Below are 18,079 nucleotides of genomic sequence, written 5' to 3' on the forward strand. Positions count from 1 at the left end.
AGAGGGGGATGGAAGTTAACCCGTATAGCGTCAGAGACGTAAGACGTCAGCTGCTCTCAGACATTCGAGAGTCGGAGACATATGAGATACGCTGCCCTGCTTCCATCCTTTTCCTGATGAATTACATCCTCAAACGTCTCCATATACTGCTCTCTCACATTACACGCACCGTATATGCTGCCTCCTTGACCCTGCTGATGTGAATATCGTCTTATTTTTCCTTTTGTTAGTTTTCAATTTCGTAGCGGTTTCTGTTCCATTATTTTTGTGGCAGCTGCCTTATGGCGCTTCGACCCGCTAATATGAGCAGTCTAATTTCCATTACTTACCCTCCCATTTCAAGTGTTTTTTGCATGTTGCGTTGAGGTTGTGAAACATTGTATCATATGAATTATGATATGCCTCTTTGAAGTGTGTGCTCCTCCACAACGGGAACCAGTTCGCCTCAATCCCTCTTGCGCACTCCACAACTCTCGAAGAGAACTATGAAGCAGTGAAGTACGTGCTCGACAAAATCCAATATGAGCAGCACCAATGGATCATCTGCGTCGACCTCAAGATGGTGAACTTTCTACTTGGTCAGCAGTCCGGGTTCACAAAGTATATGTATGTGGGACAGTCGAGACAGAGCCCAGCACTATGTAAAGAAAGAGTGGCCGGCGCGAGAGCAGTTAGTACCTGGGGCGAGAAACATCATAAACGAACCTCTTGTTGACCGGGAGAAGATATTGATCCCACCGCTGCACATGAAGCTTGGGTTAATGAAACAGTTCACACGCGCTTTGGACAAGGATGGGAGGTGCTTCAACTACCTGTGCCGAGCCTTTCCTCGACTGACCATTGAGAAGCTGAAGGCCGGCATTTTCGATGGCCCACAGATACGGCAGCTCATCAACGACAGAGTTCCAAAACTCCATGAACACGCTAGAGTGCGCCGCCTGGAAATCGTTTGTGGAGGTGGTGAACAACTTCCTGGGGAACACGAAGGCAGCAAACCACGCCAGACTCATCAGCAGCATGATAGAGGCTTTTCAGAAACTCGGGTGTTTGATGAGTATAAAGATGCACTTCCTATTCTCACACATGGAGAAGTTTCCTGAAAACCTTGTGGCGAAGATATACGAGCATGTAGAAAGGTTCCATCAGGACATGCGCCAAATGGAGGAGAGGTACCAGGGGAGGTGGGATGCAGTCATGCTGGCGGACTACTGCTGGTCGCTGAAGAGAGACAACCCAGCAGCTGCTCACGCACGGGAATCGAAGAAACGCCGATTTATGCCGTGAACTCTGAAATTTTGTGTCACGTAACGTTTATTTAGAAGTATTATATGCTTATCAAATTTGATGGAGTAAATAAAAACTGAATGAATTTGGATACGTTGACTTTTATTTCTTGAGGAAAACGGAAAAAATCGTCAGGGTTTCTCAGCTGATGATCCGCAGAAATTTGTTTTTTTACGAAAAATCGATTATAAAAAAAATTCTGTAGCAAAAAATCTTGACCTGATTGAGCAAAACCAAGGTCATTTTCGGACTCAGAGCATCAAAATTAGTCTAATTCAGCTGGAAAACCCTGGACGATTTTCAAAAAATATTTTTTTGTTACCCAGTGTAATCGGAGCCAACACCGATCCTTGGGGGACTCAACTCGTCACTTCCATCCAGCTTGATTTATTATTCCTGATTACTGTTCTCATTTCTCTCTTCGTCAAAAAGTCCACAATCCAATCCAATATTGAACCACCCAGACCTCCAACATGATTAAGTTTCCATATTAATCACTTGTGTAGTACTTTATCAAACGCCTTCTTTAAGTCCAGGAACACACAATCTGCCCAACCGTCTCTTTCCTGTACTATATCAATTACTCTTGAATAGAAGCTGATCAGATTAGTTACACAAGACCGTCCTCCTCTGAATCCGAATTGGCTATTTGTTAATATACTGTTTTCTTCTAAATACTCCGCCCATCTGTTTTTTATAATTTTCTCACACATCTTTGTTACTACACTTGTTAATGACACTGGCCTATAGTTCAACGGGTCTTCCTTACTTCCTCCTTTATGTATTGGGACAATGTTAGCCCTCTTCCAGTCTCTCGGTACCTTCCCTTGTGCTAGTGAGACATTAATCAAGTTGCTCAACTTTTCAGCTATTTGCTGGTTACACTCTTTTAGCACCCAATTTGATATACCATCCAGTCCTGCTGATTTCCTCGCATCCACTTCTTCCAATAATTTTCTAACTTCATCTGCTGATGTTTGTATTCTCTCCAGACCCACTCTGTTCGCCGGCACTTCATCTACACCTTCAAACTCACTCTCCCTTGTGAACACTGTTTGGAAACAGTTATTCATCACTTCTACTATTTCACTTACACTATCAAAGATTTCACCATTAACTTAAACTTTCTGAATCTCATCTCTGTTTTTCAACTTTCCATTTATGAACTTATAAAACAGTTTTGGCTGGTCTTTGCACTTATCTACAATATTTTTCTCAAAATTCCTTTTTTCTTCTCTTCTTACTTTGACATAAGCATTCCTCTTCCTTTTGTACTCATTCCATTGATCCATCCTCCTGTTTTTTCTTCATTTGTTCCATGCCTTCTCCTTTTCCTGCTTGGCGTCTACACACTTTCTATTGTATCACTCTTCTCTTGATGTCTGGCCTTCTTTCATCCTTGGTACCCACTTTTCCACTCCTTCGTTGTAAATCCGTAGAAAGGCAGCCCATTTTTCCTCCACATTATCAGCCTCAAAAAAAGTATCCCATTGTGCTTCAAGATGTTCAAAATTTGCCTTATTAAAGTTAAGCCATTCTTTCCTGTAGTCCTCATTCCTGATTATTTTACCTCCTTCTCGTATTATGTACTCGATAAGTACGGGATCGCTCTTCCCTATATGGCTCTTATAGTTCATCTCCTCTATGGTGTCCGGCTCCCTGGTGATTATGAAGTCCAATCTACATGGCTCGTCTTCTCCTCTGAATCTTGTATTTTCCTCCACCCACTGTGTGAGGACGTTACCTATAACCAATTCCAAACCCTTGTTCCCCCATGAAGCTTCACTTCCTTCCGTTGACCAGTTTTCCCATGACACTTCCTTACAATTAAAATCCCCATTATCAGAATCTTATCCTTCTCCTCCAGCAATCTCCTTAGGCAATCCAATGTGTCTTCCAGCTTCTTCTTGTACAATTCTTCTGTCCATGAGCTGGTTTTTGGGGGACATACACCACTACGATATTTCTGCATCCTCCCTTTGCAGTCTTGTTCCCACACTCAAGACCTCCGCCTCCCCTTCGCCATAGGTGACACCCTCCACTGTCCATTCTTTCTTCAACAATAGCATCACTCCTCCTCCTTGTTTATTTTCTCTCTTTCTCGTCCATACATTATATTTACCATCCCCTATGTTCAATGCATCTATACCACCATTTTTACCATCCCCTATGTTGAATGCATCTATACTACCAGTCAATTTGGTTTCCGTAATCCCCATAACATCTGGTTTTCCTAACTCAGGTAATCTCCTATTTCTAACATTGACGATATTAACCCGTTCACATTAGTGTGTGCCACCTTCAAGCTGTCTCCTCTTCCCTTCTGTACCACTTCCTTAGGTCCATGTCTATCACTCTCCAGAAAAACTTCCCTTTTTCCTCTTCTGATCTTCCTTCATCCTCTTCATTGGCTTGATTCTTCAGTTCTCTTATCGTGTTCCTTCCCTCCACACTTCTGTCCTTTCTTACCCAGACTTTTTTGTAGGCCTCTGTTCTTGCTAACTTCCATGACTTTCCCACCACTTCTTCTGCAGCAGCTTGAGACCTAAATCTAATTTTTACTGGTCGTTGGGCTCCTTCCTCACACTTTCCAAGCCTGAATACTTCTCCGATCTCCCCTACCAGCTCATGACCTTCTTCCTGAACTGCTTCAATTGCTTGCTCCACTGCCTTCCTTTCCTTCTTTTCCCTTGTGTGTCTGACTGGCATGTGCTCTTCATTAATGCCCACCACTACTACAGACTTCTTTTTTTCAGCGGAGTCCCTCACTATTTCTGGTTTTTCTTTTATCAGCTTGATCACCTTTTCAGTTACAGCTTCATCCTTAGCCTTGACTTGCTCCTCCACAATTTTCTTAAAGCTGACATTCTCCTTTTCTTGCTCCTCCTTCCAGACTTTATGTGTTTCCTTTAATTCCTTGACTTTAGCCTCCGCGTCTTCTGCCTTTTTCTCGTTCAATGTTACCTGCTTGTGCAGGTCATTATACGCATTCTTCCAAACATCCTTCTCTGTCTTCAGAACGTTCACCTCTTTCTTCAGCGTCCTCATTCTATCTCTCGTATCCTTCATCTGCCTTTCCAAGTCCATGAGCCTCCTTCTCAACATGCCGTCTCTGTCTCTGGGTCTCTCCATGTCATCCGTGAAGCCCTCAAACTCAAACTCTTGCCTTTTTGCTGCTTGCCTTGTCCTGACCCCTGCGCTCTGCAGTGTAAACAATGCCAGCAGGGTCGGCAAGGCCGCCGGCCCCGCCTCCTCCTCGCTCATTTCTCGATGTTGTACACTGTCAACAGCCTTTATTTCTTCGGGACAGCACGATTGTACCCTAGCATGGCTCCCACCTTAGTAACTCACGTCCAGGATTTAATCCCATGCAGCTGTGATGTAAATTTGGAGCATGTCTGGAGATCAGCTGTGTCTGTTCGCCATCTTGTGTGTGTGTGTGTGTGTGTGTGTGTGTGTGTGTGAGTGTGTGAGTGTGTGTGTGTTGTTATTCGATCCATGTGTTTATGTGGTTGAGTCAAGATGGGTGGGTTGGCCACAGTGGTGACAATGAGAACTGGCACAGAGGAACCACAGGCACGCCACACCCACAACTGTTTCTTCCTGCCATTTAACTGCAGCAACAAGTCCATAACTTGGGTAATGGCAGCACAAGCCGCGGCAGCCCTTACTTTAGCAGACGACACCATGTTGATACAGGGCAAGTGCTTTGTTTGCGTTGTGGATGTGGATACGGGCAATCGACCTTGGCTGTGTGTGATGCACACCCGGAAAAGTCGGAGTTGCCAGTTGCCCAAGCTGGCGCCAACTTGGTGGGAAGAAAAAAGCCCGGGCCTGTGTGACACCAGCTTACGGATAACCATGAACATGCTCCCGGTTGGTCGTACAGACATTGCCCGTAGCCCCTGTAGGATAGTCAAGTCTACCCTGTTTCAAGTAAGGAGACAATGTTACGCTAGTTAGTGCCTAAGCGGCAACTCTTAGTTCCCCGCGTCGCCTCAGGCACGCCAGTGGGCCGGGCGTCTCCCCTCTGTAAGGACACATTACTGTTCTGCCTTTGTTCACTCTCCAAGTAAAGGACCTACAGTTGTTCCTCGTGTCTGTACCCTTCCCCACACCTGCAAGGACCCAGACGCCGAGACAAGCACAGACAGCCCCAACGGTTGGACGAAAACGGCCATTGTGACAACGCCTTAAGGCAGTGAAACCGCTGATAGGGTGGGCATCGGCGATGATGTCATCGGACTTCCAGTGAATTACAAGCGTGTTTTCAGAACTGTCAGCAATCACATAGTGAGTGCAGGGACGATAGCTTGTTTTAAGAGTAGACTGGATAGCTATATGGACGAGGATGACAGGTGGTAGTGGGGAGGAATCTGGAGCTGCAGTCTCCCTATGTTCTTATGTAAGGCAGCCCCCTTCAACTGCAGCTTCAAAATGACCCGTTCTCTCTTCCCATTTTCTCTCTCTCTCTCTCTTGCCATAGCCACAATGTTTGGAGGAAAACGTCCAGTGTGATACTACCTTTAACCCCTTCCGCACAAGCTCGTACAATGTACGAGGTATGGGCCCCTTACGCGTGTACAACCTCGTACGAGGTACGAGATCGTCTCGTAAATCGTATTAGGGAAAGTAAATGCTTGTATTATTTCGTTTCTTTGTTCTTTTGGCTTGTATGCTACTCTTTGATGTACGTGAGTCATGCCCCTGGCTCCGCCTACAATACCATTCCAGCCAATGGTCATTGAGATAGGTGTCACGCGCTATGACGTCTGACATTCGTCATCGCTTATTAGTCACTCATTGGTCCTGCTTGTCCATCTTCATCAGTCTTCTTTTTGCTTGCTTAGCGACCACACGTACGGATTATTACTCTAGAGTTTTCGCCATGTCTGACCAAGCGTCGTCAGACTCTGACACGGAATACGTACCTGGCATGGTATGTAGTGATGATAGTGATGACAGTTGTGATGATGACTGTGAGTACGACAGTGATGATCATGACACATCTGATGTTGTAGAGCCTGAGCCTGTGGTGGACCATGGGTGGAGGTTTATGGCTGACCCGTTCAGTGACTCCCGCCCTGACGCGCTGCCATTGTTTGCGGGAACTGTAGATGACGCCAACCCCGCTATACTGTCCACCACCACTGTACCCTCTTTCACGTCGCCTAAGGATGCATTTATGCATATTTTTGACAATGATGTGGTTGATGCTATGTGTACGTGGATGAATGAGAGGGCAGACCAGTACATTGCTGAAACAGGGAAGCGTAAAATAAACGGTGTTGTGTGGGCCCCAGTGACGCGTGCTGAGATGTATGTGTTTGTCTCCCTCTTGATGTCAATGGGCATACATAAACTACCACGTATATACATGTATTGGGCCCAGAGGTTCGCATATTCTGGCCCCAAGTGTTTCACGTCTGAAGTGATGGGCCGATCACGTTTCTTGTGTCTCCTGAAGTTTCTACGCTTCTCGCATGCTGCCAACGTGAAGAAAAACTCCCCCAAGACCCGCATTGAGCCCTTTCTAGACCTCATTCGCCTGAGCTGTCAGTCGTTGTTGATGCCTGGCAGGGACATTGCTGTGGATGAGTCTCTGATGCTGTGGAAGGGCAGGCTGGGGTTCAAGCAGTTTATTCGCACCAAGAGGTCCAGGTTTGGCATAAAAGTGTTTGTCCTTTGCCCATCTGATGCCAAGTGGAGCGGGTATTCCTGGAACTTCGAGGTGTACTACGGCAAGGACACTGCCTACATCACCCCTGAAATTACCTCCTCGCAGCTCAGCATGTCTGAGAGTGTGGTGGTCTACCTGATGCGGGGCTTGTTGGAGGCAGGTAGACATGTGGTGACCGATAACTGGTACACCAGTCTCCTCCTCGGTGAGTACTTGCTCACCAAGAACACCACCATGACAGGCGTTGTGAGGGCTGACAGGGGGCCACCCAAGACCTTAGCAGCAGAGAAACTCCAGTGCCACCAATCCACCTTCGCCAGGAAAGGGAACACCTTGGTGGTCAAGTACCAGGACAAAAAAGAGGTCAATGTCCTTACCACCCACTACACAGCCAACCTGGTAGAGAAGACCAAGACCTACTACAGCGGAAAACGGACCTTCTACTATAAGCCCCTGCACATCGAGAGGTACAATGCTCTCATGGGGAGCGTGGACAAGACCGACCAGCTCCTCGAACCATATTCATATGAGAAAAAGTCCCTCGCTTGGTTCAAGAAACTGGCAATTCATTTCATTTTTAGAGTCCTTCTAAATTCCTACCTGGCCTTCCATAATGCCACACCATCATATAAGAGGGACTTTATGCACTATATCCTCGATGTGTGTGGTGAACTGGCGGCGCAACACAGCAAAGGGGCCAACCAGATCTGGAAGAGGGATCAAGAGCTGCTAAAGAGTCCCCTTCGCAAACCACCAACAAAGAAATTCAAGAAGGAGGACCTAATGCACTGCCTCATCCCCTTCGCCCAGAAAAGAAAGCAAAAGCCCTGCCGTGTGTGCTCACGGGAGTTCGGGCTGAGGAAGGACACCACCTACCACTGCCCTGGGTGTCCTGGAGAGCCTGCCCTGTGTTGCCACAGCCACTACATGTCCTACCATGGGCGAGGGGAGGCGGAAGCTCCCAAGATTACACCACGCAAGAAGGGAGGTGCCAAGGGAGTACCCAAGCCACGGGAGCCACAGCCGGGTCCCAGTGGCACTGGCACCCACTAATCCTACCCCACCTCCCCTCCCCACCAAGCCACTCAAGCCCATCATCGCCCATCTGAATGTGAGTACAATAATAATAATAATAATAATAATAATAATAATAATAATAATGTAATTATGCATTATAATATATATCATGATTACTTTGTAAATTAGTACATGGCCTATTGGTATTACAGTACAGTATTATTATTATTATTATTATTATTATTATTACATATCGTTACATATTATTATTATATTGCATGTTATTTCATGTTATTATACAAACCATGCTTTATTTCAGATATACGTATTTACATATGCCAAATAACCTAACATAACCTTCACTAGTGTATCTAGTATGTGTTGAGCTAAGAATATAATCTAATTACGTAATTGGGGTAAAGGTGTGAGGCGACAGTGGTGGTGTACTTGGTGGTGTAATGGGAGGTACAGTGGGTAGCGTGCAGGGCGGGTGAGCAGCAACCCACGCTTCCGCCCATTCAAGTGGGTTTGCACCTTGTATTTATATGTATATTGACCATTTTTTTTACTCAGCATATAGTAGAGATATCAATGAAGGATATGTCATAAATATTTAGGCCATAAAATATTTTTTACATACGTAAACCTAACCTAAATTTACGCTATCGTTGTGAGGCAACCGAACCTAACACAAACAAATGAAGCTTACCATAACCTTCACTGAGGTGTCTGCTATCTGTTGAACATAAATATAAAGACATATGACCATAGAAAATGGGTGAAAACATGAGTTAATTGAGTGCGTAGTGGGAGCGCGCGCGACAGGTTTCAGCTTGTACAGAGGTGCGGTGCAGGTGTGGGGGGGCCAGTGCTGGATTAACATAGTAGCAGATGTAGCAGCTGCTACGGGCCCCGCGCTTCACAAGGGCCCCGCGCTTGGTTGAGCAAAAAAAAATAAATAAATAAATAAATAAATAAATAAATAAATAAATAAATAAATTGTAACAATTGGGGACTTGTTATGTGGAAGAAAATATTTCTTTGTGTGTGTGCTGTCGCGGGCTGTCGTGAGGCCCGTGAGGGGGACTAGGGACCCCGGTCCTTCATCCCTTCGCACCCTTCATGTATGTATTGTAGGTTGTTTACGGGAGTTGAATAGTGGTGGGGATTGTGTGTAGTTGATGATGAGAGAGTGGGTGATGAGGAGGGTGTGTTTGTTGAGTAGCTAGTGAGGTGAGTCCTTATGACGAAGTTGTAAAGGCGACAGCGTTGGAGGAGGATAGGGAGTGTAAGTGGGATGCTGCGTATGATAATTTGTGAACTGTTTAGTGGCTGTGTAGTGTTGTTGGGGGATTTGAAGTGCGTGTAAGAGTGTTGAGGGTTGTGTAGAAGTGTTTGGCTGTGTGTGATGATAGAACCTAATTAGTAGCGAGTGTATTGAGAGAGCAAGAAGGAAAGTGAAGTAATGTCACGATGTGGCTACCCGCGAGGGAGCAGCGAGCTAGGCAGAGGCCTGGCAGGCAGAGACGCGCTTACCACCACTCTAGATAGACGTGTATGGCTTGTGCTCTCTGCTTTACTGTTGTGGGGAATCTTAACGTAAATGTTGTGGGCTTTCTTGCCTTTGTGTGCTTTTCCCCCCTCAGTAAACAGTGACACAAGCTGGCTGAGGCCTCATACACAGTAGTATTTGGGGGAGTTTTGGCCCTTGTTGATGGTGGTGTCTCTCCTCCCCTGTGTTGATGGGAGTATAAGTCAACCGTGGGTGGCGGTTAATAGTTTGGAGTGAGAGCTGCTAAGGGCGTGTTGACGCCAGCAGTTGCCCTTAGGGGTACTGGGAGTGATAGAGATCCTCCCTTATTTGAGTGCTTGTTGTTTGCACTGTATAGGCTTTTGTGAGGCCTTAAGGGGGCTGCTTGACCTCCCTTTGTTCTTGGGCACCGCGAGGGTGCTGACTGTCTGTCTGTCTGTGTGTGAGTGAGATTGGTGTGTTTTATTTTTATTTTGAGAGGGCCTGTAGTGGCTGAGTCTTGCCCTACACCAGTTAAAGCCCGTGTTTATTTTCTTTTGTGTGTGTACATAGTCTGTGAGGAGTGTTTGGAGTCCGAGGGAGGAGTAGAAGGAGGAGTGTGTTGCTGTTATTTTCTCTCCTGATGGTCCTGTGTTTTTTTTTTGGTGTTGGTGGAGTGGACCTGGGGGTATGACCTGTGGGTGTTGAGAGAGTGTCCCGCCGTTGTTTTCCTTGAAGGAGCAAGACAGGCCCTGGGGACTACTCTGTTTATTTTTTGGTGGTGTTTTGAGCTGTGTGAAGCTCTGTGGGGGTGACCAGTGTGTCCTCCCCTTTTTGTGCTTGTTTAAGCACTGTTTAGGACTGACTTCACAATGACTTCACGAGCCAGAGATATGGGAAGGAAATATCTTCCGGAGCAGAGAAAGCCAGAAGAAAGAGAGAGGCATCAGAAGAGCAACAGAAATTACTGCAAAAAATGCCTAAACTCACAACGTTTTTTTCTACTACGTCACCATCTGCTGTTGGTTCAACTACTTATGATGATGATACTATGCTGGAACTTCAGCAGCCTTGCTCAAGCTCAAGTACTACAGAGCAAGAACAACAGGAACCAACCAAGGCAATAGAAACTCAACAGCCTTGCTACTCACCAACACCTATCATTCCAGATCTGGCAGCTCAATCCAATGATTTGGGGAGTGGCCTTTAATTCTTACATATGAACAAAAAAGGAAATGGGCAGCAAGAGGCAGCTCAGAATGTCAACACATGAACAGTGACTTTACCAAATCAAAGAGATTCTATGGGGCTGAAGGTTGCAATAGATATTGTAAAAAGCAATATTTTACTCATGTACATAAAACCACAAATGAAAAGCGGCTTAGGGAGTGGTTATGCTACAGCGAGACCAAAGGCAATTTGTACTGTTTTATCTGCAAACTAGAAGCCTCATCAAACACTGAATTGCACGTATTTTGTGAAGGTTTCAATGACTGGAAAAATGCACAGTTGCTCATTGAGAGACATGAGTTAAGTTCGAGGCACAAAGCTGCGGTCCTGTACCTGATCAATCTCCGAAAAGATGGAGAAAAAATTGATGCTGCCCTGACGAAACAACTTGAGGACGAGAAGAAATACTGGGGTTCCCTACTGGAGAGGATCATAAATGTCATAAAGTTCTTGTGTGAAAGAGGGTTGGCCTTCAGAGGAACAGATGAAACAGTAGGGTCTCCTAGCAACGGAAACTATTTGGGACTGTTGGAGCTTCTTGCAACTGTAGATCCATTCTTGTGCCAACACATCAAGATGCATGCGAACCGTGGAAAAGGGCACACTTCCTACTTATCAAAGACCATTTGCGAAGAGGTAGTCGAGATATTGGGAAAAGCAGCTGAAGATACAATCGTCAGTGAACTGAAAGAAGCTAAATACTTTTCCATATCACTAGATTCAACCCGGACATTACTCACACGGACCAGCTTTGTTTCACAGTAAGATATGTCAAGCCAACAGGGCCTGTGGAAAGGTTTCTGGCATTTCTGCCAATGGAAGGCCATACTGCTCAGCAGATTTTCGACAGCCTCGTACAGTACACCAGTGAGAAGGGTATCAATCTTGCCGATTGCCGTGGACAGAGTTACGACAACGCGTCCAACATGAGCGGAAATATAATGGAGTACAGGCACTTGTCAAAGAAAAATTTGGTGCTGCTGCAGAATATGTTCCATGCTATGCTCATTCGTTGAATTTAGTTGGTGTATGCGCTGCACAAGCGTGTCCAGAAGTAGTTCAGTTCTTTGACTTTGTTGAAAATATCTATGTATTCTTTGCTGCTTCAACACACCGGTGGTCCATTCTGGAGCGTGCAGGTGGTGGAGTGCTAAAGAGGCTCTCTGCAACACGGTGGTCCGCAAGAGCTGATGCCATTAAGGTTATTAAAGAGTGTTTTCCTTTTATAAAGGAGGCACTGGAGAAACTTGCGAATGACCAAGAGCAAAAGGCAGAATGTCGACAGCAGGCAAATGGACTCTCGAGAAAATGGAGTTGTTGGAAACTGGAATCTTAGTGGTTGTTTGGAATAGCTTACTGGAGCGCTTCCAGGCAACTCAAGCCTCTCTTCAAGCAAAGCAGCAAGATCTCAACATTGCTTCAGCATTGTGTGCCTCTTTGGCAGGATCTCTACAGAATTTCAGAGAACAATTGATACGTTTGAGTCAGAGGCGCAGAACCTGACTCAAGTGCAGGATTACCGACCAACAAGAACAAGAAGAATTGCTCGAAATCGAAGGCGCGATGAGGATGTAGGCAGTGGCCGTTCAGTTCCAGATGCAATAGATAATCAATCACCTAAAGACCGATTCCGGTTGGAAGTTTTTCTTGCAGTAATGGACAGCCTACTATCTGCGCTGGAGCAACGTCGCAAGGCATACACTCAATTGAACACACGGTTTAGTTTTTTGCGAAATCTGCATGACCTAACACCTGCGCAGATCCAAGAAAGTGCTGACAGACTTTTAGAAGCATATCCCCATGATTTGGAAGACGGATTGAAAGATGAACTACCTCAGTTTTCAGAATTTGTAAAGCACATTGGTGTTGATTGCTCCTCCAGAACTCAACTATTTCACTTTGATTAAAGAAAACAATATTGATACCACGTTTCTAACATTGACAATTTGTTACGCATTTATCTATGTATGATGGTAACTAATTGTACTGGAGAGAGATCATTTTCAAAAATGAAGTTGATTAAAAACTACCTACGAAACACGATGGGGCAAGAGCGGCTACACTATTTAACTCTTCTGAATGTTGAAAATGACGTTCTGAAGTCACTGAACTCCTCTGAAATAATTGCCAAATTTGCAGAGATCAAAATGCGTCGAAAAGACCTTTGAATGTCATTGTTTGAAGTTTTTATTTTATATTTCTCCTTGCAAATAAAACATTACATTAGACTTTTGTTGTTTTTGTTTTTGTTGTTGTAGAATGTAGATCAAATCTATAAAATATTCAATTACTTCCCGGTCATTATCTGTACATCAAATCAATCTGCTACAGGCCCCGCACTTGGTAAATCCGGCACTGGGGGGGGCTTGTGCTGAAGGGGTTAAAGGTAGCGTGCGTGACGCCGATGGTAAGTAGACGTGACCCGTACGTGTCAAAGCAGCGCGAAACTCGGGGTGATAATGCGCGAAAGTCGGGATGCTAAGAATTTAGGACTAACCGCGAAACTCGTGGATCGTGAAACTCGGATAGCGTGAAACTCAAGAGGGTACTGTATTTGAGGAGTGCTTGTGGTGTGAGTAGAATGGATGGAATGAGTAATGAAAGTGTGTACGAGCGTTTTTGAATGTGTCATGGGAGTGAAGGGAAGAAGTGTGGAGTGGTGGAAGAAGTGAAGCAACAGACTTTAAAGTGGTTTGGCCACATGGAGCAAATGGAGGAGAGTAAGATGACCAGAAGGGTGTATGTGAGTGAGATAGAGGGAGGGAATGCAAGAGGACGACCTCCAGTGAAATGGAGGGATAGGGTGCAGGAGTACGTTAAGGAGAGGGGGGAAAGATCTTTGAGAAACTTTGAGCAGGCAAGGAGGGAGTGTCTGGACAGAGAAAGTTGGAAGCTCTTCTGCTGCTGGGAGCTCCTAGGAGCAGGCGTCCATGAAATGATGATGAGTGATGATGAAAGTGAGGAGACAGAACAGAGCCTTGCAGAAAATAACAGTGACTGTCTACCACAGCAGAAGTAGATTGGCCAGAAGGGAAACTAAAAGTATAGAGAAATCTGTAGGAAAGTAGTTTAGAAAGCAAAGATTTGTGCCTGTTGAAGTGGTAGGGGGTTCACCAGAAAAGGCAAGCACCGCCTGCGGATCGAACCTGGGACCTTCCGCTTGCCGGGCGGACGTACTAACCGTTACACCGTCGCCTCTCGGTGAGAACCCACACAGTGCCGGACTGTAAAAAGCTTTAGAGATGTTTAAAGCAACAGCAAAGATTTCACCAAAGCAGCAGAGAGTCAATAAGGAGGGCAGGAGGATTACAAGCAGAATGAATGCCCCTTGCAGAACCCATACTAGCGATCAGGGGGGCAGATGTTGATAGATGCCCAAGATCCTTGAAATGAAACTCAGTATTCTGGTGGCAGAATTTCTAGCCTGAATGCACTGAGCCACACCTTGGCTGTCTTGCTTGTGACGTTACAGAGGAAAACACAGAAATGGCAGACAACAGTGACTCTGATTTGCTCTGTGTACCTAATATACACGCAGTAGGATAAAAGTAGACATAAGGGCACATACCTAGAAGCATGCAGGGAGTTTACTGACTTTCCATTAGGAGGATGCAGCTAAACACAAATATCACCATGACAATCACCATCAACAAAATGGGGAAGTCACTTGCAATTTTTTTCTGAGTGGAGAGCTACTGGCATTTCTGGCACATTACAGTTGATGATGCTGAGCAGCTTGGAAAATTTTCTTTGAGCACTGTAGCTCTTGGTTAACATGCAAGGCTTGGTGCTGTTTGGCAGGAATACAGTGCATATCAGACAATATAAAATGCATCAAATACTAACCTGTCATTTTGAAGTCCAACATAATTTCAATAGTTTGGTTGAGAGTGAGGCACTTGTTGCCAAGCTTCCATGAGAGGTATCTGCAACACACACACACACACACATGTGATATCAATAAAAGAACTTGGAAGTGACAAACAAAATATTTACCAAGCTGAAATACACTTCAAACAACCAGTTTCCATCTCAGTGACTGCCATCACTCACCTATCCAATGGAAGCTTCTTCATACGAATTCCCTCTCTCTTGGCCTTGGCAAGACTCAGTGGCTCCCCGGAAGATTTGTCAACAATGCCGCCAATGATATAAACAGCATTGTGGTCGTAGGTTATAAGTTCCTCTCGGCAGTGCGGCGTCAAGTAGACCAGCCGTTCCCGCGGGTATTTCTCCAAATAACTGTCAGGGTTGACCACCACCGGAAACTCTGGCTGTTGAATAAAACAAGCTTACACTCGTGTTAAAGATGATGAAGAAAATAGGCAAAAATTAAAATAACGACAACAATAATAGCAATAATAATAGTGAAAATACTAATAATGATAATAATAATAGTAATAACAATAATAAAAATAGTAATATAATGATATGAGTGAAAAGACAAGGCAATTAGTACATCAGGAAGTGAAGGAAGACAAAGGAACAAGGTGGTACATGAGGAAGACAAAGGAACAAGGTGGTACATGAGGAAGACAAAGGAACAAGGTGGTACATGAGGAAGACAAAGGAACAAGGTGGTACATGAGGAAGACAAAGGAACAAGGTGGTACATGAGGAAGACAAAGGAACAAGGTGGTACATGAGGAAGACAAAGGAACAAGGTGGTACATGAGGAAGACAAAGGAACAAGGTGGTACATCAGGAAGACAAAGGAACAAGGTGGTACATGAGGAAGACAAAGGAACAAGGTGGTACATGAGGAAGACAAAGGAACAAGGTGGTACATGAGGAAGACAAAGGAACAAGGTGGTACATCAGGAAGACAAAGGAACAAGGTGGTACATGAGGAAGACAAAGGAACAAGGTGGTACATGAGGAAGACAAAGGAACAAGGTGGTACATGAGGAAGACAAACGAACAAGGTGGTACATGAGGAAGACAAAGGAACAAGGTGGTACATCAGGAAGACAAAGGAACAAGGTGGTACATGAGGAAGACAAAGGAACAAGGTGGTACATGAGGAAGACAAACGAACAAGGTGGTACATCAGGAAGACAAAGGAACAAGGTGGTACATGAGGAAGACAAAGGAACAAGGTGGTACATGAGGAAGACAAAGGAACAAGGTGGTACATGAAGACAAAGGAACAAGGTGGTACATGAGGAAGACAAAGGAACAAGGTGGTACATGAGGAAGACAAAGGAACAAGGTGGTACATCAGGAAGACAAAGGAACAAGGTGGTACATCAGGAAGACAAAGGAACAAGGTGGTACATGAGGAAGACAAAGGAACAAGGTGGTACATGAGGAAGACAAAGGAACAAGGTGGTACATGAGGAAGACAAAGGAACAAGGTGGTACATCAGGAAGACAAAGGAACAAGGTGGTACATCAGGAAGACAAAGGAACAAGGTGGTACATCAGGAAGACAAAGGAACAAGGTGGTACATCAGGAAGACAAAGGAACAAGGTGGTACATCAAGAAGACAAAGGAACAAGGTGGTACATCAAGAAGACAAAGGAACAAGGTGGTACATGAGGAAGACAAAGGAACAAGGTGGTACATCAGGAAGACAAAGGAACAAGGTGGTACATGAGGAAGACAAAGGAACAAGGTGGTACATGAGGAAGACAAAGGAACAAGGTGGTACATGAGGAAGACAAAGGAACAAGGTGGTACATGAGGAAGACAAAGGAACAAGGTGGTACATGAGGAAGACAAAGGAACAAGGTGGTACATGAGGAAGACAAACAAATAGTAAGTGAAGGAGAAAAAGACCAAAAATATTGGATAAAGACAAAAAGTGGAACACGAAGAAGAAAACAACAAGAAGACAAAGCAATGAGAAGATGACGGCAACAACAAGATGAGGCAGTGAGGAACACACAGCAAGGAGGAGATAAAGGAACTACTGGATGAGGCAGTGAGGAACACACAGCAAGGAGGAGATAAAGGAACTACTGGATGAGGCAGTAAGGAACACACAGCAAGGAGGAGATAAAGGAACTACTGGATGAGGCAGTGAGGAACACACAGCAAGGAGGAGATAAAGGAACTACTGGATGAGGCAGTGAGGAACACACAGCAAGGAGGAGATAAAGGAACTACTGGATGAGGCAGTGAGGAACACACAGCAAGGAGGAGATAAAGGAACTACTGGATGAAGGAAAAGAAAGAAAGGGAGATGACAAAAACAAGGAAGCAGAACAGATTACTAAGATATATAAAAATACTAGATGAAGACATCTGTAGAAAGTAATAATAATAATAATAATAATAATAATAATAATAATAATAATAATAATAATAATAATAATAATAAAATAATTATGATAATCAAAGTTCCATAAAAGACAAGAGCTGAGTGTCAGCATCAATGCTATGCAAGGAATAATGATGAATGTCACTGACTACAGGTAACTCTCGTTTTACGCGAGTTTGGTTTACGTGTTTTTTAAATAACGTGGGGTCCAAAATCCAATTAAATGTTTAATTACACGTTTGTTTCACTTATACACGATATTTTATGGAGTGGCCACCAGATGTCTCACGCACCTGGACTCACACGGCGCCGCGGCCACACAGCTGAGCTCAATTCTTCCCGCGCGCCACTTGAACAACAGTACAGTACCCACTTTGCCACGATACTCAACAATAGAGGTGGGTAGGTACCGGTACCAGTACCAGTACTAACGGTACCAGCTATACGGCACGGTGTCGGTACCAGACTGCTCAGTACCAGTACCAACACTAGCCAGTCGCTCATGATGTCCCTCATTTCTTCCTCACACGAGTGAGAGGCTGAGACGGAGTGCCTGAGTAGATATCCTCTCTCTCTCTCTCTCTCTCTCTCTCTCTCTCTCTCTCTCTCTCTCTCTCTCCACTGAATGAAGTGAATATTTATTTTTTGATACAAACCTACCTCTTGTTTGATTTACATTGTTTTTGATTTACGCGACCTCTTCAAGGACACAATACTCACGTAAATCGAGAGTTACCTGTACAGTTGGTTTTGAGTTTCAAATTATAATAATGTTGCAGGCAGCTGTTTTGTTACTTTACAAGGTCGCTGATTAGGTATACATTCATCAGATAGCCTAGGAGAGCCCTCGGCAGAGTAAAACATAACAAGGCAGCCATCTGCAACATTATTAATAATCGGAAACTCAAAATATACTCTGCTTGATGGAAGCTGTCATTGTTATTAACCCTTTCTTTGCGTGTGGTGCGAGACACGACTACCCTCTCAGGCGCAGTCAGGCAGCCCTATGGGGGTCTCTTTTAACCTCTGTATTTCAAAAACTATTCATCACAGCTAAAAACCAAAAACACCACTGGAAAGAGGAGGTCCAGA

The 18,079-nt window shown here is 44.7% G+C and overlaps 1 protein-coding gene across 5 annotated transcripts in view; it reads right to left on the bottom strand.

The window, feature by feature from the left end:
• Window positions 1–18,079, bottom strand: part of LOC127007921 (mitochondrial ribonuclease P protein 1 homolog) — a 97,115-nt gene that overhangs the window by 25,948 nt on the left and 53,088 nt on the right. For all 5 annotated transcript variants that reach the window (XR_007760710.1, XR_007760711.1, XM_050879439.1 and 2 more), the window contains 2 exons: window positions 14,775–14,995; window positions 14,568–14,647 (listed from right to left, as the gene is read on the bottom strand). Coding sequence is in view for 3 of the 5 variants with exons in the window: in XM_050879439.1 (XP_050735396.1) it covers window positions 14,568–14,647; window positions 14,775–14,995 (301 nt within the window). In the remaining 2 variants the exon portion in view is untranslated. The remainder of the gene's footprint in view (window positions 1–14,567; window positions 14,648–14,774; window positions 14,996–18,079) is intronic.

Source organism: Eriocheir sinensis, chromosome 4 (genome assembly GCF_024679095.1).
Source record: "Eriocheir sinensis breed Jianghai 21 chromosome 4, ASM2467909v1, whole genome shotgun sequence".
Classification (NCBI taxonomy): domain Eukaryota; kingdom Metazoa; phylum Arthropoda; class Malacostraca; order Decapoda; family Varunidae; genus Eriocheir; species Eriocheir sinensis.